This window comes from Rhineura floridana, chromosome 2, assembly GCF_030035675.1.
Source record: "Rhineura floridana isolate rRhiFlo1 chromosome 2, rRhiFlo1.hap2, whole genome shotgun sequence".
Taxonomy (NCBI): Eukaryota; Metazoa; Chordata; class Lepidosauria; order Squamata; family Rhineuridae; genus Rhineura; species Rhineura floridana.
Window position 1 is genome coordinate 208245504 of NC_084481.1, and position 23374 is coordinate 208268877.

General features: G+C 43.7%; 1 protein-coding gene across 4 annotated transcripts in view; it reads left to right on the forward strand.

The window, feature by feature from the left end:
* PPP4R4 (protein phosphatase 4 regulatory subunit 4) overlaps positions 1–23374 on the forward strand; it is a 160417-nt gene that overhangs the window by 78212 nt on the left and 58831 nt on the right. For 3 of the 4 annotated variants that reach the window (XM_061613257.1, XM_061613253.1, XM_061613254.1), the window contains exons 5-7: positions 1548–1621; positions 14740–14846; positions 19103–19210. In XM_061613257.1, the coding sequence (XP_061469241.1) occupies positions 1548–1621; positions 14740–14846; positions 19103–19210 (289 nt within the window). The remainder of the gene's footprint in view (positions 1–1547; positions 1622–14739; positions 14847–19102; positions 19211–23374) is intronic. The other variant, XM_061613256.1, reaches the window with a different exon arrangement.

Here is a 23374-nt window from a genome sequence, read left to right on the forward strand (position 1 = left end):
TCATAACACCCTGTCTCAGTAAGTAATTCTGCAGCCATGCTCAGCACGGCCTCAGAGGCAGCCCCATGTATAATGCATTGTAGGGCATAGGTAACTGAAGCCAGACTATGTCTGTTCAGGTAGCGTCATGGCTTGCATATCAAGCTGCTTGTCTGTAATGAGAAAGATGGATAAAAAGCATCCCCAAACTACAAACCTGATCCTTTAGGGTGGGATGAACCCTCCAGGCCAATCATAGCCCTTCAGGGAGCCCCAAACTGCCCCTGAGGTCATTTTCCCCAAACCATACCTCCCAGTCCATCAGCTGACATCACCAACTGATGGGCGAGAGGACAGGATTTAATCCTGTCTTGGCTGCACAATCCTGTTTCCAGCAGGGAACAGGGCAACACAATGAAAGCAGCAGAATTTCATTTCTGCTCACCATCTGAGTAGGGATTAAAGCCCTGCACAAAAGCAGCCTTTAAAGCAGCTCGCAGGCATGCACAGACATACATGCTACTTCAAATATGCTTTTGCAAAGGCTTTAAGACAGCTGCTGTACTCCTGTTTGCTTAACAGAAGGTCAAAGTCTGTCTCAAAGCCTTTGTGAAAACCTCTTTCCGCCATCCACTTCCTGACATTGGGGGTGAACAAGGAGAAGGGAGACTTGGAAAAACCTTTGTGAGTTTCCTCCCCTCCTCCTTCAAGTCCACTATGTTGGGAATTTAAAGCAGGAAGGGGGGAAGACTTGCAAAGTCTTTTCAAAGCCCCCCCCCTTCCCCTGCAAATCCCCACTTAGGAAAAGCCTTTACTTCTCTCCCTTCAAGTGCTGCAGGAAGGGAGAGAAGGAAGCCAGTGGGGTTCCCAAGTACCAGCAGCAAGCACTGGCTTCCTTCTTTCCCTTCCAGCAGCACAAAGGCAGGGGATGGGGGAACAAAGGAGAGATCAAAGCTTTCTCTACTTCATCCCCTCCCCACCGCTGCTGGTGATGGCAGAAGAGAGTAGAAAGCCAGCGTACTTGGGAAACTCCCCCCAAAAGGGATTTTGACAGGTGGGAAGTGTCGTCTGCCTGTTAATCATGTGATGTCATAATGATGTCTCATAATTGACAGGTGGCAACCATGACCACCTGTCAGATTTGGCTCATGAGGCTAATCATGATAAAGATCTGCCTGTGGAGCCAAAAAGGTTCCCCACCCCTGCTTTAGGGCGAGTGCATCCCTTCCAGAACTAGTTGACCATCATCACTCACCTGGAAAGACAAATCCACCCACTAATAGTACCTTCATCTTGTTTGTATAGAGACTTGTTTTATTGAACCTCATCCCATCCATTACTAAACCAAAGCACTGATTTAGCACCTATATCACCTGTACAGCATATTGCTGGCACTGCATTCTTTATCCCCAGATTATTCAGCAGTTTCATGTAGATGTATCCATTTTCAGGTTACAGTTGTCATTTAAGAACTTTGTTAATTGAGGTCATACCCTGAAGGAGCTTCAAGAAGTAGGTAGATGATATAACATACACATATACTTATAGTTTCTCTTTGTACCTCACAGGTGTCAGTAACGCATGGCTGGAAACCCTTCTTGCTGCAATAGAAGCTTTGCCAAAAGAAACCATCAGGCATGAGGTAATTTTGTTTGCCTTTTGGATATAACAGACAGCATGAGTACAATCTGGGCAAGAGAGGATGGACTCTGGGCAATAGTTTTCTGACATTAGACATAATATTTTCATTTAGGGTCAAATTGCACATGGTGCTTAATTATGTGTACTTTAAGGAGTAAAACTTCTTGCTATAGAGCTGCTGCAGGTTCATCCGTTACTATTACCTGTTGACATGAGCTAAGGCAGTCTCCAAAGCCTCCCCTGCTGCTGCTGACTGTTCTGACCACTGGTCAAAGGGAAAACTCTTAGATCCTCAGAATTCCAAACTGGCCAAGCTACCCTTTGGACCAGGGATAGGAAGCCTGGGACCCTCCAGACACTGTTGGATTCCAGTTTCCATCGCCTCCAGCTAGCATCACCAACGGTCAAGGAAGATGGGAATTGTAACTGGGAGGACCACCCATTCCTGCTTTTGTTGTCCTCCCAGCTGCAAGGGAGCCAGTTATCTGTAAGAGCTCCTGCTTGGCTAGGAGAATGTCTGAATTCTAGCATCCTCTTGGAGTAGTGACTCTAGGAGTGACCCTCCAGTAGTGACCCTCATTTGAAATGTGGTGTTGGAGGAGAGTTTTGCAGATATTATGGACTGCAAAAAGACAAATAATTGGGTGTTAGAACAAATTAAACCAGAACTATCACTAGAAACTAAAATGATGAAATTGAGGTTATCATATTTTGGACACATAATGGGAAGACATGATTTACTAGAAAAGACAGTAATGCTGGGAAAAACAGAAGGGAGTAGAAAAAGAGGAAGAGCAAACAAGCAATGGATTGATTCCATAAAGGAAGCCACAGACCTGAACTTATAAGATCTAAACAGGGTGGTTTATAACAGATGCTATTGGAAGCCGCTGATTGATAGGGTTGCCATAAGTCATAATCAACTTGAATACACATAACACACACACCTGGTGTAGTGCTAATTCCATGGGGGAAACCCACAAAACACGTGTCTCTGAATATTCTCTCAGCCACACTGGGGCTGCTCACAGATAAGTTTCTCCCATGTGGCTGTGAAAACATCTAAAGGGCACCAGAGTTGAATTTCGATCCATGTGAAGATGGCGGTGGCTTGTAAGGGAGGGGGCATACACAGTGGTCCTGGTGGCACCAGCAGTGCTTGCATCTCTTGAGATGAGAATGAGGAGGGTGGGAGAGCTCTGGGTTGGCAGTGGCCTTGCAAGGGTATGCACACCTGTGAGGCCACAGCTGCCAATCCAGAGCTCCCTTGACCTTATTGCCATTGTGCACCATCTCTACCCCAACATGTGCACTTTCCCCTAATATGTATTTTGGTAAACAGTGTTTGGAGAACTACCTTGCAAAATTTAGATAAGTGCGAATTTTGAAGGATGGTTTGTTTTGGTTCTCATATTTCAGAAAGTGCAAATTTGATAAATTTGGCTTGAAATGTGAACTGAATCAAAATTCTCACCCATCCTTAGTCCTGTTGGCACCGGGAGGCTGCCGCCACTTGCATCCCCCTTCCTGAGCCACTGTTGGATGAAGGGCAAGCCTCATTCCGGCATAGGGATTGGCAGCTGGACAGCTACCTGTTGGGTATGCTTTAAGTTGGATTCCTACACTGAGCAGGGATTGGACTTTATGGCCTTGTAGGACCCTTCCAACTCTACTATTCTATGATTGTTGTAAAGCAAGTGTAGATAACATATGACCCATCTGTCTGGATGAGTGCAGCTCAGTAGCCCATGTTTTGTAGCCTGCTAGATACTAGACATCTGCTCTGCTTTAGCAGGCAACAAAAACATGTTTATTAAGCCCATGGCAACCTGCCATTTAGGTGGTCTGGTGAGTTGTGCTTGTTCATAGTGAGTCACAAGTTGGGCAGGTCTGCTTTTAAGATTGTAGAGATAAGGTATGTGAGGTGTTTTTAACATTGAAAATAGGCTGTATAAATGTTAAAATTATTATTTCAGTGGACTTGCATAGAAGACGTTATCAGTATGTTGGGTACAATCTGTTATAAATTCATAGAGTTGGAGCAGGCACCTACCAAAGGAAAGCTGTATATTTATCAAATGGAACCTGTGTCAAATGAAAGGTTGTACAGGAAATGGAATAAATGACTAGAATTTGTAATTTTTTTCCTCTTCAAACAAATTGCATTTAATGGGTGAAAAAGTTATAAACTTTGATTTAAGGAAATACAAAGCATTTCTGGCTTGTTTCCTATAATAAAATTCCACTTAAAAATTAATTGACTTCTTGCATTTCCTCCCTGGAAACACTGTAAAACAAAATAATATTAACTTTCATGACTCGCTTTGTGTAGAATATAATTGGTAAGATGTTTGTAGCTTCATGTTGGGTATGCCATGTAGGCCTTTTCGTAATCTAATTAATTAGAGTAGAAGAAAGCACTCTGGAGTTTCATTTGCTCTAAATGTCAAGTCTTCCTCTTCAGGTTTGTTTCTGATAACACTTTTCATTCACAGAAGCTTCCCCACAAGCCACTCCTGAAAGAAAGATAACAAAATGGGAATGACTTATGGTGCATTCAGACCTGTATATGTTTGGAAGTGATCTGTTACAGAAAATAATATGAAGTGACCTATCTCATGTGTGTGTGTTTTAGCACTGAGTTTTCTTGTGCAAAATCATGTGTCTCATTAAAGAGATGCAAACCTTTTGTCATTGTTCTGGGCAGGAATCTCATGTTGTCCTTCCTTCAAGTTGTTTTTCTACTCCTACTAAATTATGACCAGAGTCTTACATGTTTTTGAAAAAGATTCACCATCCACCAGCTTACCAGTTACACTCTCTCCTTCTCCCTTTGAAGCTCATCTTACATTCCGCTTGCTACCTCAAGGTCTTTTACTCTCTATCCCCACTGGGTGGGAATAAATCATGATGACTTAGAATTGAAAAATAACTTGTCCATTAACACATTCTACTGCAAATTGTCCCTTTTTAAAAAATAAGAACATGCTTATAGCAAATATTATATGATATAAGAAAAGATGAGCAGAGGGAATATTAGCTTCCACTATTTATTATTTATTTATTATTTGATTTATATCCCGCCCTTCCTCCCAGCAGGAGCCCAGGGCGGCAAACAAAACCAGTGAAGTAACTGCTGGTGAAGTGATGTAGCTAAAGGCACTGCTCAAATAGGAAGCCAAACCTGTCCATTTCAGGAAGTAAGTTTGGTCCCTGCCTCTTTAGGTGCAGCAGTTTACTTTTGCCATAAGAGAGAGTGGGTGTCATTTATATCCATGGAAGAAAGTCATGAGGAGTATGATTTCATTTATATACTTCCATACATCATAATTATGAACACATAATGAGAAGACATGATTCACTAGAAAAGACAATAATGCTGGGGGAAAAAGAAAGGGACTAGAAAAAGAGGAAGGCCAAACAAGAGATGGATTGATTCCATAAAGGAAGCCACAGACCTGAACATACAAGATCTGAACAGGGTGATTTATAACAGATGCTATTGGAGATCGCTGGTTCATAGGGTCGCCATAAGTTGTAATCGACTTGAAGGCACATAACAACAACAGTGTATTTTTGTTGCTGTTTATGAAGGGTTTGAGTGTGTTTTTATACAGTTGTATATGTTCATTTTAAATATTTGTAAGCCCAAATGTTGTTGTTTTTACTCTTAGGAGTTCTTTGCATGGTTTAGAGTTGGCATTGGGGGAGAGCAAGGTCTTGTACCTTTAACAGCTGTGTGGCAGGTAGAAATTAAACAGAAATTAAATTAAGCCTTTTCTAGTATAGAAATACAATTATGGGGAAAGCTATACCTGTTGACATTCTGTCTTTTAAGACTTATTATTATTATTATTATCTTCATATGGAGCTTCCTGAGCCTGAGTGATTCAGAGGAGGCATTATTCTATACAGATGGAACACTTAAAACCAAAGTCCAAATACTCTGGCTCTGTTCACCACTCTGGGTGGTTTACTTTTATCTCCTTCCTTTCATTTCCTTCAAATTTTGTTAAAAGTTATTTTTATTGCTGTAACCTGCCCTGGAACCTTCTGATTAAGGGCAGATAATAAATATCATTATCATCATATTTATTTATGATGAATAGAAAGTGACATTATTTAACACTTTATTATGTATTTTGTCACTTAACAGAGACTAACATTACAACAATTAGCATGTGGGGGCCATAGAAAGTTTTGAGGTTACAAAGGGGGTCCCGTACTCATAAACTGCCCTAAGCTGTTCCCCACTTTTTTTTAGTTTACTGCATCAAGATTGAAATAGAAATAATAAATGTGTAGTTATTGTAGTGTGTATAGGTGCATGGGTCTGTGATACAAGTGCACAGATATGTAGCATGTAGTGCAGGGAACAGGCTGCAGTTCAGAGAGGAGGAAGCAAAGAGTGGTAGATGTTGCCTTCCCAATGTGGGGATTCTACAGTTCCCCTGCTGTCCTGCAAAGCTTCTAGCAAAAAGTCTTCCCTTGCCTTCCCTCATCCAAATTTCTTCCTATTTGCTCAACCCCAGCTTCACAAATGAAAACTCTTCACACCCAAATATTCTTTCTTTATTTATTTTTATATACAGTTTATATACCACTTAATATAGCAGGATCTCTAAGCAGTTTACATACATATTTTATTACTGAAATAGCACCTCCATGTTCATAGTCCTTATGCTTCTGCATAGTAGGTGCTGAGAACAAACAACGAGGGGATGGCGCTACCCCAGTGCTCTGTCTGTATGCTGCAGAGAGGCATTTGGGTGACCACTGTTGGAAATAAAATGCTGGGCTGGATGGAAATGAGTGATTTGCCGAAGACTAAAACAAAAAACACCTAAGTAGAAGAAGGAAGCTGGTCTGAGCCTCAAAGCACCTAATCGCTTAAAATAACTTTCCCTTCAATTAATTTACTTTAAAACAACCAAATCCCACAAAGATTTCCTAAATCAGTTTCGTTTCAATTAATTTATCCCCTACAAACTCATTTTCCCTCGGCCTCATCCATGCTTATTTATTTGCTACATTTAAGGCTCACATACACCAGCTCACATGCATGGTTCTTCATAGTCTCTATACACTTCCAGATATGGATTCTGTACCTGTGCAGAGCCTGTTTAGGAACCTGTTAGGGATGGAAAGATCTATCATTTTCAGTTCTATCAGTTTCTTACTTTTCCAATCTTAAATTCAGTTCTCTACATTTCTGTAGCAAACTGTGGTGGTTTTTTTTTTTTTTTTAAACCTCATGAAAATTCTCCAGCATTTTCTTTGAATTTTTCCTAATAAACAGATTTTTATAGGCAGTTTTGACTAATATACTTTTGCAAGCCATTTCTTGTTATATCATGCATTTTTGTATGTTATTTTCACTCATATATTCATTTTATACATGCATTTTTGTAAACTGGTTGGCAAACTGCCTCGCAAAATTTGAATAAGTGCAAATTTCGAAGGATGGCTCTGTTTCAGTAAGTGTGAATTTGATCGATTTATCTTTTAGTGCGAACTGAATTAAAATTCTCGCCCATCTCTAGACCCTGTATGCATACATCAATCGGGGTGGCTCCCAACTTCCTGTCTGATGCTCTTTCAGCTGCCTTAGTGTTAGCCTTGTTAGGAAACATCTCTACGATATAGCTCACCCGCAAGCAGGAGGCTCTTATCTTTCTAGCTTGCCATATGGCAGTTAAGCAATACTAAATGGTGAGCATCCCCTAAACAGAGTAGACACAGGCTGTGGCCGTCCTTTTAGGGAAGTTTACTCCTGCAAGACAGACACTTGGGGAAATGTCTAGGCTCAAAAGAATGGGAAAAGCCATTCCCAAACGAGTAAGTGAGGGAACAGTACTACTGCTGTAGCAGTTGAGACAGAACTGAGCGGGAAGGCATATGGAGGGCAGACACAGGTCACCCACCAAAGCGGCAGCCTAGAGGCTTCCTGCCAAATCCATACAGCTGCCAAATCCATACATAACACTGCAGAAATGACCCCTCAAAGCACTACAGTTACAGATAAGCAAATGGTTTTCTTTCTCTTCTACCCCCTCCCCCATTTTATCTCCACAACAGACCTGTGAAGGCAGGTTAAGCTGAGAGATAGTGACTGGCTAGTGAACTTCATGACGCAGAAGGGATTTGAACCTGGGTACTCTGACCGAGCTCCCAAAAGAAAAAAAAATGCCCCTATTTTGTTCTTGTCCAGGCTGATCCCCTCTTCTCCCTGGCTGCATATGCACCATACATTGGAAGCACATCCCCGCCCCACAGAACCCTGGGAACTGTAGTTTACACCTCAAAGAGTTATAGTTCCCAGCACCCTTAACAAGCTATAGTTCCCAGGATTCTTGGGGGCATCTCCAGCTTCAGTAGCTGGTCAGCTGCTATCAGTCAGCAGTGGGTCACCCAATGTCCTGAAAGTCTGTGTACCCCCATCACTATCCCTCTTCCAGGCCCATGTGGCACTCACCACCTCCACAGGGGCAGGGGTGAATCCTACAAATCTTTTGTGTGTATGTGTGGGGTTCATCCTGCACATCCTGCACTAAGTCCCACCTGCCATCCTGAGGGCAAAAGAAAAAAAACAGTAAAAACCAATGCATATTGTTTTTTACTGTTCTCTCCCCTCCTTTTTTGTTTTGCCCTCAAGGTGGTGGTTCAGTGTATTGCATGCCCCATTAAAGGAGTTGCCAATGGAAGCATATCTGTTAGGATCAGTACTGTGGTGGAAATTCAGAAATGCAGGGTTCCTTCATGATAGTCACAGCCTCCTCCCATTTTTTTGCTGCTGTGTTGAGAATGAGATCCTTGTCAATGCCTGCTCCCACAACGTCCCTAGGAGCCCAATCAGCATGAGAGTGTTAGCTACTGAAAAGAGTCTTCTCAGTGGTTGACTCGCCTCCTTTCATTCTGATTGGCTCCAATCAGCAGGAAAGGACAAGGAAGCATGTTAGAAGACGCTTCACAGTGGCTAACACACTCCCCTTTCATTCTGATTGGCTCGTAGGATGCTAGAGACGTATGGACCCAGCTTGGACCCTGCTCCCAATAAAGTAAGGGGTCTAAGACCCTGAGATCCTGGATGACTACACCCCTGGTTAGGACTGGTGGTCTGGAGGCATAGCCAAAACAGAAGACTGGGGAGTGATCTGAAAATTGGGGGTACATCCATCACCCCCTTGTCATGGTCAGACCACTACTTGGTGAGGTTGAACCTTTCGGTGCCACAAACCCTCCGTGGGGGTGGAGGACCTATTAAAATGGTCCGCCCCAGGCGTTTGATGGATCCTGATGGATTCCTGAATGCGCTTGGGGATTCTCTGGAGCATGCACACAGCCACTCGGCTGAGACCCTGGTGGAGGGGTGGAATGCCGCAATCGCCAGGGCATTAGACCGGGTGGCTCCGAAACGCCCTCTCCCCCTGAATAGAACTCAGACGGCACCGTGGTTCACCCCACGGTTGCGAACTCTGAGGCGGGAGGTGAGACGGCTAGAGCGCTGGTGGCGGAAATCTCGCTCTGACGACGATCGGACACATGTTAGAGCTGCTGCGGCAGCCTATCATGTGGCAATAAGGGGAGCAAAAAAATATTTTTATGCTGCCTCTATTGCATCTGCAGAGTGCTGTCCCAGGAGACTGTTCCAAGTGGTCCAGAGTCTGGTCGGTCCAGTTGCTCCGGAACCAATGGAACATGCTAAGGCCTCCTGTGACGAGTTTGCTAAACACTTTGCGGAGAAAATTGATCGTATTAAGAGTGCTATTCCGTGCGCTGTGGACACAGTGAGCGAGCCAGAGGTGACCAGTGGTGCTCTGGTGGTGTGGGATCGGTTCCAGCTTCTTCCATCTGATGAAGTGGACAAGGTGCTTTCAACCTTAAAGCCAACCACTTGCTTACTCGATCCTTGCCCATCGTGGCTCATTATGAGCTGCAAAGATAGACTGGGTGAGGGGATCAAGATGGTGGCAAATACAGCTCTCGAAGAGGGAGTAATGCCATCATCGCTCAAGGAGGCAGTAATAAAACCAATCTTAAAGAAGCCCTCCTTGGATCCCCAAGATCTGAACAACTTTCGCCCAGTCTCAAATTTGCCATTCTTAGGCAAGGCGATTGAGGGGGTGGTGGCAAAACAGTTGCAAACACACTTGGAGGAAGCGGATTATCTGGATCCATTTCAATCAGGCTTCAGGCCTGGACATGGGACTGAAACAGCCCTGGTCGCCTTGGTAGATGATATGAGGAGGGCGTGGGATAGGGGCGAATGCACCTTCCTTGTCCTCCTTGATCTCTCAGCGGCTTTCGATACCGTTGACCACGTTATCCCCTTGGACCGCCTGGAGAGGTTAGGTATGGGGGGCACTGTATTGCAGTGGTTCCATTCCTTCCTCTCTGGTAGGTACCAAAGAGTGGCATTGGAGGATGAGGTTTTGGATCCTTGGCCTCTCACTTGTGGGGTGCCACAGGGTTCCATCCTCTCCCCAGTGCTGTTTAACATCTATATAAAGCTGCTGGGGGCAATCATCAGGAGATTTGGGCTGCAATGTCATCAGTATGCGGATGACACGCAGCTCTATCTCTCATTTAAATCTTCACCGAGGTTGGCTGTAGAAACCCTGTCCAAGTGCCTGGAGTCGGTGAGTGGCTGGATGGGAAGGAATAAGCTGAAGCTGAACCCTGACAAAACCGAGGTACTGTTTGTGGAAGACAAGGGAAGGCTGGGGGATGTGGACCTGGTGCTCAATGGGGTACGTTTGCCCCTGAAAGACCAGGTCCGCAGCCTGGGGGTCATTCTTGACTCCCAGCTGACCATGGAGGCTCAAGTCTCGGCTGTGAGCCGGGCGGTGCTGTATCAACTCCATCTGATACGGAGGCTGCGTCCCTACCTTCCCAACCATCTGCTCCCACTGGTAGTACATGCCGTGGTCACCTGTCGCCTAGACTACTGTAATGCGCTCTATGTGGGGTTACCCTTGAAAACGGTCCGGAAGCTGCAACTGGTACAGAATGCGGCGGCTCGTCTAATTAAAGGCAGCCGCCGGCAAGATCACATCACTCCAGTGCTGAAGGAGTTGCACTGGCTACCGGTTGTTTACCGGGCCCAATTCAAGGTGTTGGTTTTGACCTTTAAAACCCTATACGGTTTTAGCCCAGTCTATCTGAAGGAGCGCCTCCAGCATCGTCAGGGATGCCGCTCAACAAGATCAGCCTCAGAAGACCTTCTCTCGATCCCACCGGTTAAAACAGCTAGACTGGTGAGGACTAGAGAGAGGGCTTTTTCAATAGTGGCCCCCACCCTGTGGAACTCTCTCCCAAATGATCTCCGCCATGCCCCTTCTATGATAAGCTTCCGCCGGGCCTTGAAGACCTGGCTCTTCAGGCAGGCTTTTGGGGTGGGTTAGGTTTCTTACTGTTATGGTTTTAAATTTTAATGTTTTAATGTATTGTTTTATTTATTTATTTATTTCATTTCATTTCTAGACCGCCCATAGCTAGTAGCTCTCTGGGCAGTGTACAAAACTGGATTAAAATACAATAATATAATAAAATCAATATCACATAGCAGCAAGTTAACAACAAAAATTAAACGTAAAAACATTAAAATGCCTGGGAATGTAGCCAGGTCTTAACCTGGCGCCTAAAAGAAAGTACCGTAGGCGCCAGGCGTATCTCCTCAGGTAAGCTGTTCCAGAGTTCGGGGGCCACCACAGAAAAGGCCCTAGATCTAACAACATTCCTCCGGGCTTCCTGATGAGTTGGTACCCAGAGGAGGGCCTTAGATACTGAACGAAGTGAATGGGTAGGTTCATAGCGGGAGAGGCGTTCCACAAGGTATTGCGGTCCCACACCGTATAAGGCTTTATAGGTCAAAACCAGCAGCTTGAATCTAGCTCGGAAACAGATGGGTAGCCAGTGCAAGCGGGCCAGGACAGGTGTTATATGCGCAGACCGATAGGTCCTCGTCAACAACCTGGCTGCCGCATTTTGCACTAGCTGAAGTTTCCGAACAGTCTTCAAGGGCAGCCCTACGTAGAGCGCATTACAGTAGTCCAATCTAGAAGTTACCAGAGCATGAGCAACTGAGGCGAGATCATCACTGTCCAGATAGGGGCGTAGTTGGGCTACTAGGCGAAGATGGTAAAACGCATTCCGTGCCACCGAGGCCACTTGAGCCTCAAGCGACAAGGAAGGGTCAAAAAGGACCCCCAAACTACGAACCTGTTCCTTCAAGGGGAGTGTAACTCCATCTAGAACAGGATGAACATCCACCATCTGGGCAGGTAAAGGGCTCACCAACAGTGTCTCGGTCTTGTCTGGATTGAGTTTCAGTTTATTAGCTCTCATCCAGTCCATTATCGCGGTCAAGCAACGGTTCAGCACATCAACAGCCTCACCTGAAGAAGGTGAAAAGGAGAAGTAGAGCTGCGTGTCATCAGCGTACTGATGACAACGCACTCCAAAACTCCTGATGACCGCACCCAGAGGCTGCATGTAGATGTTGAAAAGCATGGGGGACAGAACCGACCCCTGAGGGACTCCACAATGGAGAGTCCAGGGTGTCGAGCAATGTTCCCCAAGCACTACCTTCTGGCGATGATCCGCCAAGTAGGAGCAGAGCCACTGCCATGCAGTGCCCCCAACTCCCAACTCCGCGAGCCTCCCCAGAAGGATACCATGGTCGATGGTATCAAACGCCGCTGAGAGATCAAGGAGAATCAACAGAGTCACACTCCCCCTGTCCCTCTCCCGACAAAGGTCATCGTACAGGGCGACCAAGGCTGTTTCAGTGCCAAAACCAGACCTAAAACCGGATTGAAACGGATCCAGATAATCGGTTTCACCCAAAAGCGCCTGGAGCTGGCCGGCGACCACCCGCTCCAAGACCTTGCCCCAAAAAGGGACATTAGCCACCGGTCTATAGTTGTTCAAAACATCTGGGTCCAAAGAAGTTTTCTTTAAAAGCGGTCTTACTACTGCCTCCTTGAGACTGCCAGGGACTGCTCCCTCTCTCAAGGAGGCGTTTATCACCTCTTTGGCCCAGCCGGTGGTCACAGCCCTGCCGGCCTTCACCAGCCAAGATGGGCAAGGGTCCAGAGCAGACGTGGTCGCCCGCACCATTCCAAGCACCTTGTCCACTTCCTCGAGCTGCACCAACTGAAATTCATCCAGCAATGAAGGACAAGACCGTGTTCTGGACACTTCAATGGAATCAACTGTCATAACATCAGAGTCTAAGTCCCGACGGATGTATGCAATCTTGTCCTGGAAGTGCTCCGCAAATTCGTTGCAGCGGGCTTCCGATGTTTCCTTGGTATCATGAGGGCCAGAATGTAAAAGCCCTCGTACCACCCTAAAAAGCTCCGCTGGGCAGCAAAGGGATGATCTAATAGTGACGGCAAAATAAGACTTTTTTGCCGCCCTAACCGCTTTTACATACAACTTAGTGGAAGCACTTACCAAAGAAAGATTGCATCCGTCAGGAGTTTGCCTCCACCTGCACTCTAGCCTCCTTCTCTCTTGCTTCATCACTCTCAGCTCCAGGGTATACCACGGTGCTGTATGAGCTGTGCACCGAAGGGGGCGTGCGGGAGCGATCATGTCAATGGCCTGGGTCATCTCTGTATTCCACAGATCGACCATGGGTTCGACAGGAGCGCCAGTGCTATCAGCCGGAAAAACTCCCAGAGCGTTCTGGAAAACAACAGGATCCATAAGCCTCCGGGAGTGGACCAACTTATCTTGTACGTCACCCAGAGTGGCTGGACAACCAGCCAGATGGGCGACTAATAAATTAAATAAATAATAAATAAATAAAAATAAGAAGACTGATAATCACTGAGTAAACAGATGCTAGGCAGACAGATTGGTAAGACCACCAGATATTTGGGCTATGCAGCAGCTTAGTATTTTCCTAAAAACATATTTCTCAGCTTGAACATGGGACAAATCTGAGGCTTTTTAGGACCATGCGAAATCCTTTTAGTCCCTTGTGTTTCCCCATTAATTGCAGACTTAGCAGATTGCAGTATCTTTTACTGACCAGCTGCTTTCATAGAATCATAGAGTTGGAAGGGGTGTATAAGGCTATTGAATCCAACCCCCTGCTCCGTGCAGGAATCCAAATTAAAGCATACTGTACAGGTGGCTGTCTTTGGTGGTGTCCAAGGGCATTGGATAGCCTGACAACAGCTTTTTGTTTTGTTTCACTGCCATGGTGCTGCCAAGTATAAAAAGGTTTAGGTCAGGCTGCAAGAGTCCCTGTCTCAAGAGACCCCATGTGTCTTAAAGTACATATGTGAATTGTGCCAAGGTTAGTACTAAGCCAGTGAGGGACAAATTGAAATGAAGTAAGAATTTTGTCTGGATGCATCTCTTTATACCCCTGTTGCCTTGACAGGAAGACACAGATGTGCTGATTTTTTTCTTGGCCTTTTAACCACCTGAGTCTCCTGTCAACAATTTTCATTGAGTGACTTGTGGGAACATTTCCATGAATGAAAATGGTAAAGTCAGGACTGATCCTTGGTTTATATGATTTTTATTGCAGAGAACTTGCATCTTTCTAAATATTCAGAAATCATTTACAAAACAACATGCTTCTCTCAATTAGCAGGCATTCAGGAGTAATGGGAATCATAGAGCCTCTGGTAAGAGGCACAGAGTTGAAAGCACATAATAGTGTAATAGCCTGAGCTCTTATGCTCTTAATTTGCTTTAATGTTCTTAATGTACATGTTCTGGAAAGGGGTGGGAAGTACTACTTTTGCAATATAATTGCAAATATCCTTGGCCTGTGTTCTTTCTGATCTTACATAAAGATCAGGAGTGCAGCTCCTTTATGCCAACATCCCTTAGTCTGCACTTTCACATTTTTTATAATTTATGGAAAGTCCATTTTTCTCACATGGAGGTCATTCCTCTGAAGGTGAAAGAGCATCCCATATTGTTTCAAGTGGAATATGAGTGCTGCAATTGCTGCAAGAATGCTGACTGGGCAGCCGATACTAACAGCAGCTTTAACCATCAAAGTGGTTCTTGATGCATTTTTTTTTTTGCTTTGCTTTGCTTCTGTTTAACTAACCCTAGATTTGCTGTTTGAATTTCTTCCCCCTATAGATCCTGAATCCTCTTGTTTCCAAGGCACAGCTTTCTCAAACACTTCAATCTCGCTTGGTTAGTTGTAAAATCTTGGGGAAATTAGCTAACAAGTTTGAAGCTCATATGTGAGTAGCTTGTGTGTGTTTTGGATGTCCTATTAATTAAAACTTATAATAGGGAAAGAAACTGACCTGCTTTTCTCTGTGTGTATTCAAAGGAGCACTTTGAAATAAAAGGACAAGCTGAATGTGATGGACCCAGTCCACCAATGCTGTTGCTCTGCATCCTCCTCCTCCTGTGAATCCTCAGCAAGGTTGCCTGGCACCAATATTAACTAGATTGACCCTGTAATAAAGGCCTCAGTGTTTTCTCAACATGACCCCAAAAGGTGTTCATCAGCACTAGTGAATTTCCAAGTTCCCTTCAATAAATCTTCTAATCTCATCATATCCATAATTTTCTTATTGGCTGCCATCTTATTTATTAAAGTATTTATAGGTTGCACTTTTCATAGAGTACATATAAAGGCATAATAAATTTAAAAACAATTAAAATATGAAAAACAATAATAAAAGCATCAATAATACTGTATTGGTTGGGGGAAAAGGCATGTCTAAAAAGTTTTTTAAAAGAAGCCTGAAAGGAAGGAGGGATGGTTCGTGCCGAACCTCTATTGGTACGGAGTTTCACAGGGCATGGTCCAACACACTAAAGGGCTTGTTTGGTTTTATTATTTATTCATTTGATTTATATCCCACGCTTTCTCCCAGTAGGAGCCCAGGGCTAGTTTCCAAACTCCTTGTTAAAACTGTTGCCCCATATTAGAGATTGTGGGATTGCATAAAATGGTCATATCTCATTCTTTGTGAAGGCAGTTTCAGTAACAGTCAGTCAGGGTGTTTCTCTTTCACCTGCAAGTGCTACCTTGCTTGTTCTTCTAATGGCCTTGGGAACTGTTTGCTTGTCTTAAAATTTCAGAGAGTAATAAAAATGTCTCAGAAGATGCTCTCTGAGATGTATTAAGTTCACAGTGGTTTTGTTTATTTCCTTCAAGTCTTAAAGGTGGAGGATCTCCTTGTCCAGGAATTTGTGCCAGCTTTCTTTGCATTCTTGTGCAAAGCTCCATTATAATCCCACGTAAAGTTGATGTTGAAGGCATGCCCTTGGCTGTGATGGGTAGCCTCTAGCAACTGATTCTTTATCTTCTGTCAAAGTTAGGTGAAGGCCTAGTATTCATATGAGATCCTGCTGCTGAATTCACAATTGCATACAAATGAACCTGGTTTTGCTTTATAGACAAGTATCACAGTTCTAAAAATTTGTGGTGGTGAATTCCTGTATGTATTGTTCTACTTTTGGTTCTAGTTTTGGTGTGTAAAGCCCTATATGGCTTGGGACCAGGATACCTGAAAGATCATCTTATTCCTTAATATACCCAGCCGATCACAGGTTCATGGGGAGGGGAGAGCCCCAGCCCACCAGACCCTGCTCCAGTGTTCCAATCCCCTCTCCCATTCATAGAATCATAGAATAGTAGAGTTGGAAGGGGCCTATAAGACCATCAAGTCCAACCCCCTGCTCAATGCAGAAATCCAAATTAAAGCATTCCCGACAGATGGCTGTCTATCTGCTTCTTGAATGCCTCCAGTGGCGGACAGCGCACTTCTTCTCTAGGTAATTGGTTCCGTTGTCGTATGGCTCTAACGGTTAGGAAGTTTTTCCTGATGTCCGGTTGAAATCTGGCTTCCTGTAACTTGAGCCCATTATTCAATGTCCTGCACTGTGGGACGATCGAGAAGAGATCCCAGCTCTCCTCTGTGTGACAACCTTTCATGTACTTGAAGAGTGCTATCATATCTCCCCTCAGACTTCTCTTCTCCAGGCTAAACATGCCCAGTTCTTTCAGTCTCTCCTCATAGGGCTTTGTTTCCAGTCTCCTGATCATCCTTGCTGCCCTCCTCTGAATCTGTTCCAGTTTGTCTGTATCCTTGAAGTGCGGAGACCAGAACTGGATGCAGTATTCAAGATGAGGCCTAACCAGTGCTGAATAGAGGGGAACTAATACTTCACGTGATTTGGAAACTATACTTCTGTTAATGCAGCCTAATATAGCATTTGCCTTTTTTGCAGCCAAATCACACTGTTGGCTCATATTCAGCTTGTGATCAATGACAATTCCAAGATCCTTCTCACATGTTGTATTGCTGAGCCAAGTAACCCCCATCGTATAACTGTGCATTTGGTTTCTTTTTCCTAAGTGTAGAACTTTGCATTTATCCCTGTTGAATTTCATTCTGTTGTTTTCAGCCCAATGCTCCAGCCTATCGAGGTCCCTTTGAATTTTGTTTCTGTCTTCCACGGTATTAGCTATGCCCCCCAATTTTGTATCATCTGCAATTTGATAAGCATGCTCTGAACCTCCTCATCCAAGTCGTTAATAAAATTGTTGAAGAGCACTGGGCCTAGGACCGAGCCCTATGGTACCCCACTCGTTACTTCCGCCCAGTTTGAGAAGGAACCATTGATAAGCACGCTTTGAGTACGATTCTGTAGCCAACTGTGGATCCACCTGATAGTTGTTCTATCCAGCCCACATTTAGCTAGCTTGCTAATCAGAATATCATGGGGCACTTTGTCAAAAGCTTTGCTGAAGTCGAGATATATTATGTCCACAGCATTCCCACAGGGTACGATGGAGGTTACCCTATCAAAAAATGAGATTCCTCCTAATCTCTCTCCTCATCTTGCTCCAGAGCCTACTATCCTGGGTCTGGGCCTAAAGGCACCTCAGGACTCAGGACACCTTTAAAAATATTTCAAAATTGATATTTTGTGATAAAATATGCTTAGAAATGCATGTTTTGAAGAAAAATACAGTGGAAATCTTTATTTATATGTTAGAGATTAGAAAAATGCTTAATATTTAAATGTAAATTTTTGTGCAGATTCTAATAACAGTTCACAGATTAATGGGGAAATAAGATTAAACACATGCAAAGGTGACACAAACTAGTAACAGACTGAATTGTCCATTATTTCCATTCTTACTTATTCTTATTTATTAAATTTATATCCCCCCCTTCCTTCCAAAGGAGCCCAGGGCAGCAAACACACGTGATAAAATAATAGAAACATCTTAAAAACAATTCCAATACAGATTCAGGCTGGGAAAGATCCCTACTTAAAAAGCTTGTTGGAAGAGGAAGGTCTTCAGCAGGCACTGAAAGGACAACAGAGAGGGTACCTGTCTAATATTTAATGTAAAATATTTAGTTCAGTTTTTCAGGTGGTTCACATGACATGGTAAGCCAAACAATGGCTCACTCAGACCGTACAAATGTGTAAGCTCCTGGATAGGAGCTCACAATTGTTTTGTTTCTCCCTGGTCCCTTTTACTGCCACACTGTGCCGATCTAAGTTAAGTTTGGCTTAATGTGTCATCTGAACTGGGACACAGGATTGTTTTCTTTTCACTAACCATGGGCTGTAGCCAAGAACAAACCTCAGTTTGCCTTATTGTGTCACAAGAACCAGGTCACTGTGCCCTACTTTCTGATTCACTCCATTAATAATCTATTCTAGTGAGGAGTTCTTAATTTTATTGATTTAGGGTACATGTTTTTGTGTTTTTAAACAAGGCTGCTCAGCTTCATTTCCCCCACAGTGCCAGAGTGAAGGGAAGAACCATTGCCCAAACTTGTATGTGACTGGCATGTAATCAGATTTGGCTCTATGTTGATGTCATGAGGCCAGATCAGGTCTCCCCCTGAGGCAGACAAAGGAATGGCACTGAGCAGATTCAGAGAATATAGGCACCACTGCTACTAGGACCATGGACAGGTAGCAAAGAAAATGCAAACAAGATGAGTAGGTTTTTCTACTTCCCAAAAGGTTGTTTTTTTTATAAATAATGTTAGAACATATGGTTCAGCCCTAGTAGAGATGTTGACTGACAGGACGATCCTGTATGAATGATTGGATCCTGGAGTCTGGTCTGAACAAATGCATCTCAAATGTTCTTCCTATTACTAACTAGAATATTAATAGCATTAAATTCCCTTTTTGTTTGCTTGTTTCTTGTAAGTATCTTAAGGTGACGAAGCAACTAAGGTTTAAATTTCTATTAGTATCATAAAATTCAGCTGGACGTAATTGTAAAATATTATTTGAAATACAATGCTAAACATGTATTTCTAGCATTATCCCCTCATGTGTGGTTTTCTTGTTGTGGAAAACCTGAAAAAACAAATGCTGTTATTACACTGAATGTGTTACGAAGATCAAGGTTTTACTATAATATAATTTGAATTAGATGTGCCATCTAAATGGAGGGAGGGTTTTTTTCCCCATCTGTTGATTTATACAATTCTTGCCTTTTTAGAATTAAAAGAGAAATTCTTCCGCTGGTAAAATCGCTCTGCCAGGATGTAGAATATGAAGTTCGTTCCTGCATGTGTCGGCAACTGGAGCTCATAGCTCAAGGAATAGGGTGAGCACAATTTATATAATTACTACACAGTGTAAATAATTCCAGAAGAAGAATGGTGTTAATCTACAACTGGGGTGAGCAACCTGTGGCCCTCAGCCTAATTGTATGAGGCCTGTGGCTTAATTTCAAACAAGCCCTCTGCAAGTGATCAGTTCAGACCTCTGGCAAGAATGGTCTGTTGCTTACTGGCAGCCTGCTGGGCAGAGATGAAGAGGGTGGGAGAAGGAGTAGCAGAGACAGAGAGGAAAGGGGATGGGCCCATCCACTTTTGGCTCTGGACCTGCCTGCCGCTGTCCACAGTCAGCATGCAGGGCTCAACAGATTATCCCTAGAGAATGCAGCTCCCCCCCCATATCCCTCAAAAAAGGATTGCCCATCCTTGATCTCCAGTAGGAAGTGTTGTGGCACAACGTCTTTGCTGTGGACAGGCAAAGACCTGCTTTATCAGATCTTTAAAGTGGACAAAGTAGTCTGAAGGATGAAAAGCAACCTACGTGAGTGGGTGGGGGGTTTTCAAACAGAAAAATGGCCAAAAGTAAGAAGCTATCACTGTCCTTTCCTCTGCTGAAGCTTACAACCTTGGCTGCTGCTTTCAGTTAAAAAAGCAAATATTAGAGAAAAGGTGCTTGCAGCTCTTTGTTGTTTGGTCCTTATTCTCAGTCTTCCTCTGTTTTTCTCCTCTTTCGCCAAACATATTCATATCTTGCTGCTCCTTAGCTTCCTGTTGCAATCTTAGGGTGCCCTCAATCCTCTATCTTCTTAATCTGCCTCCTGCCCACTTTTGTACCTCTGGAATTTCTTATTTCGTCTCTTGCTCTATCTTCTTCAAGCAGGCCACCTGCTATTAGCCTTCCTTGACTCCTCCTCCCACTCCCATCTTGGTGCCGTCTGATTCTTGTTTTCTGTGCCTAGAACAGTTTCCTTCTCTATGTTTGGCAGGGCGCTTCCCTCCCTGTCTTTTCAGTCCTCTCCCAAGGTCCAATTCCTCATCAAAGCTTTTCCTGCCCCAGCATAATTTTGTCTTATCTGGGTTTATCATTCCTTTTTCACCTTTTATTCATTATTTTCGTCTTTAGAATTCCTGTTTACATCTACTTGAATCAAATCTCAGTAATTTCAGTGGGATTTATTTCTAGGTTAGGGTTAGTTCACACAGTGCAGGTGAATCACTTAGAACGCATCCAAACCCAAGATCCTCCAAGATGAGCAGAGTTTGGAATAGGCAGATCTCCAGCTGATCTGAGGTCAGGGTAAGTCCCCCAAAAGGGGTGTTGCGGGGGGAGATGGGGCAGGGGAAGACTTAACCCCTAATCCAACCTCTTTTCAGCTTGGTCATGTGACCTAGCAATTTCCACTAAAACGTGAAGCTCACTGGTTGATCTTGGGCCAATTTGTCCCCCTCCCATTTTATCCTTACAACACCCTGGTCAAATAGGTTAAGCTGAGAGCTCGTGACTGGCCCAAGGTCACCAAGTGAGCTTCATGGCTAAGGTGAGATTTGAACCTGAGTTTCCCAAGTCCTAGTTCGACACTCTAAGCACACTGACAGTAGTTTTAGAATCCACTACACCTGCATTAATCCTGTTTTTGGATGTTATAAATGTCATATTTGCAGTGCAGTTGCATTTGCTCCTACGGATGGCCATCCACCAGCTTACCAGTTACACTCTCTCCTTCTCCCTTTGAAGCTCAGCTTACATTCCTCTTGCTACCTCAAGCTCTTTTACTCTCTATCCCCACTGGGTGGGAATACATCATGATGACACATTCTACTGCAAATTGTCCCTTTTTTAAAAATAAGAACATGCTTATAGCAAATACTATATGATATAAGAAAAGATGAGCAGAGGGAATATTATCTTCCACTATTTATTATTTATTTATTATTTGATTTATATCCTGCCCTTCCTCCCAGCAGGAGCCCAGGGTGGCAAACAAAACCAGTGAAGTAACTGCTGGTGAAGTGATGTAGCTAAAGGCACTGCTCAAATAGGAAGCCAAACCCTGTCCATTTCAGGAAGTAAGTTTGGTCCCTGCCTCTTTAGGTGCAGCAGTTTACTTTTGCCATAGGAGAGAGTGGCTGTCATTTATATCCATGGAAGAAAGTCATGAGGAGTATGATATCATTTATATACTTCCATACATCATAATTATGAACACGTAATGAGAAGACATGATTCACTAGAAAAGACAATAATGCTGGGGAAAACAGAAGGGACTAGAAAAAGAGGAAGGCCAAACAAGAGATGGATTGATTCCAAAAAGAAAGCCACAGACCTGAACTTACAAGATCTGAACAGGGTGGTTTATAACAGATGCTATTAGAGGTTGCTGATTCATAGTGTTGCCATAAGTCATTAATCAACTTGAAGGCACATATCAACAACAAGTACTTCAAAGCATCAAGATTTCCTGCTTTGCACAAGCAAAGATCACAGCATTTGAACTGCTAAAGGTTTCTCACAGCCTCACCTAAACTGGAGCTTTCAAGGAACTGAGGTGCAGCTGTGGCTTTTTGAAGACTTGGGTTAATACAAAGTTAGTCTTTAGCATGGCAGAGTTGGAAGCCTGTATTTCCCCATCCGGACTGTTCCTTTTGGTTTCAGTGTGAGGTTCACATGCAGTGTCTTGAAATGGAATGATAGATTTCTCCCTCCCCTGCAATGCCACATATCTAGTGATTTTGTACAGGTATAGGAGCTCTGATGCACGCAAGGAGTTCCTCCCACTAAGGACCAGACCTATTCATTTCAGTGAAGCAAATACACTCCTTTGATTATATGCTCTTTCTGTGGAAATGGATAGAACAATAGACTTCCTAGTTCATTTTGAGCTATTTTGGCAGCTTCCTAGTTTTTCTCTCCATTCAGAAAATGGAGAAGGGACTTCCTGGTTCATTTTGAATGAAGGGAATTCCTGGTATATTTACCATATTGTCTCTGGTAAAGAAGTGATTGTTGCCTGGAGAAACAATGGAGAAATCCAAGTTTTTAGTGTAGTTGTGACTGGACTGTAGTGTGTACACCCAAAGACAGGAGTTCATGCTCTTTCTAAGAGCACAATCCAAACACTGACTGCTGCCTGGCTTAATGGAGTGGCAGGGCCATTGCTGCATCCACAGCCTTGCCATGCATGCCAGGCAGTCAGAGTGGTGGTGATGGGAGCAGACAAATTGCTGTGCCAGCTAGTGCAGTGATTGATCCCAGATCATCATGTGATGGCAGTGGGGCCAACTTGGGATCCAATGGATCCCAAGCTGTCTCAGCCCTTCCCTCTCCTCTCCAGCGGTGTCACTAGGGGGCTGCGGGGGTTGAGGACCGCACTCAGGTGACACAATCAGAGGGGGTGACACCCAGTCCCAGAGCCGCCCCAAGCCACTGGGAAGCAGGGCAGTTATTTTGTATAAGCCCGGCCATTCTATGAAGTAACCATGAACACTTTCGGTCACAGGAAGGGGGCTATGACCCTCTGAGACCCCACACGATGACCCCATAGATGAACCCTGGTGGGATTATTTATTTATTTATTTATTTATTAAATTTATATCCCGCCTTATGGCCAAAAGGCCCTCAAGGCGGCTTACAAAAACATGAATATAACACATCATAAAGCATAAATACAATAATGCAATTCTCAAAATTAAACAACAAATAACATTATTAAAAGAAAAGAAAAAACATTTAAATGTGTCACAATAAGAGAACCAAACACTTTATAAAAAGGCCTAGATAAAAATCTTCAATTTCCCAGCAAATAAGTAGCATTTTTATTTTTAACATATAAATATACACAGTATATAAGTAGCCAAACAATAATAATAAACAACAAACTAATGAGAACATCTCAATATACAATTAAACAATCCCCACACACTTCACAACAGTGTTTAACAAAAATATGCTATAGTCCAAATAACAGCAAAAATGAATCTCCAAAATTAAATCTTGACCCCCAAAACAACTAAAAAACAACTAACCCCAGTAGTCTATAGACATCCCGAGCAGCACGTTCACGTTCACGCACACATACACACACACGGTCTCTGGCCCCTTCAGCAGTTGCTGCTTTTGTAGCTGGAGAGAGACAGGGCCCCGCCCTTCCAGGCCAGGTGGAAATCAGCCAGAAATGCAGGGAGCAGGTCTAGCAGAAACTCACACAGGTAGA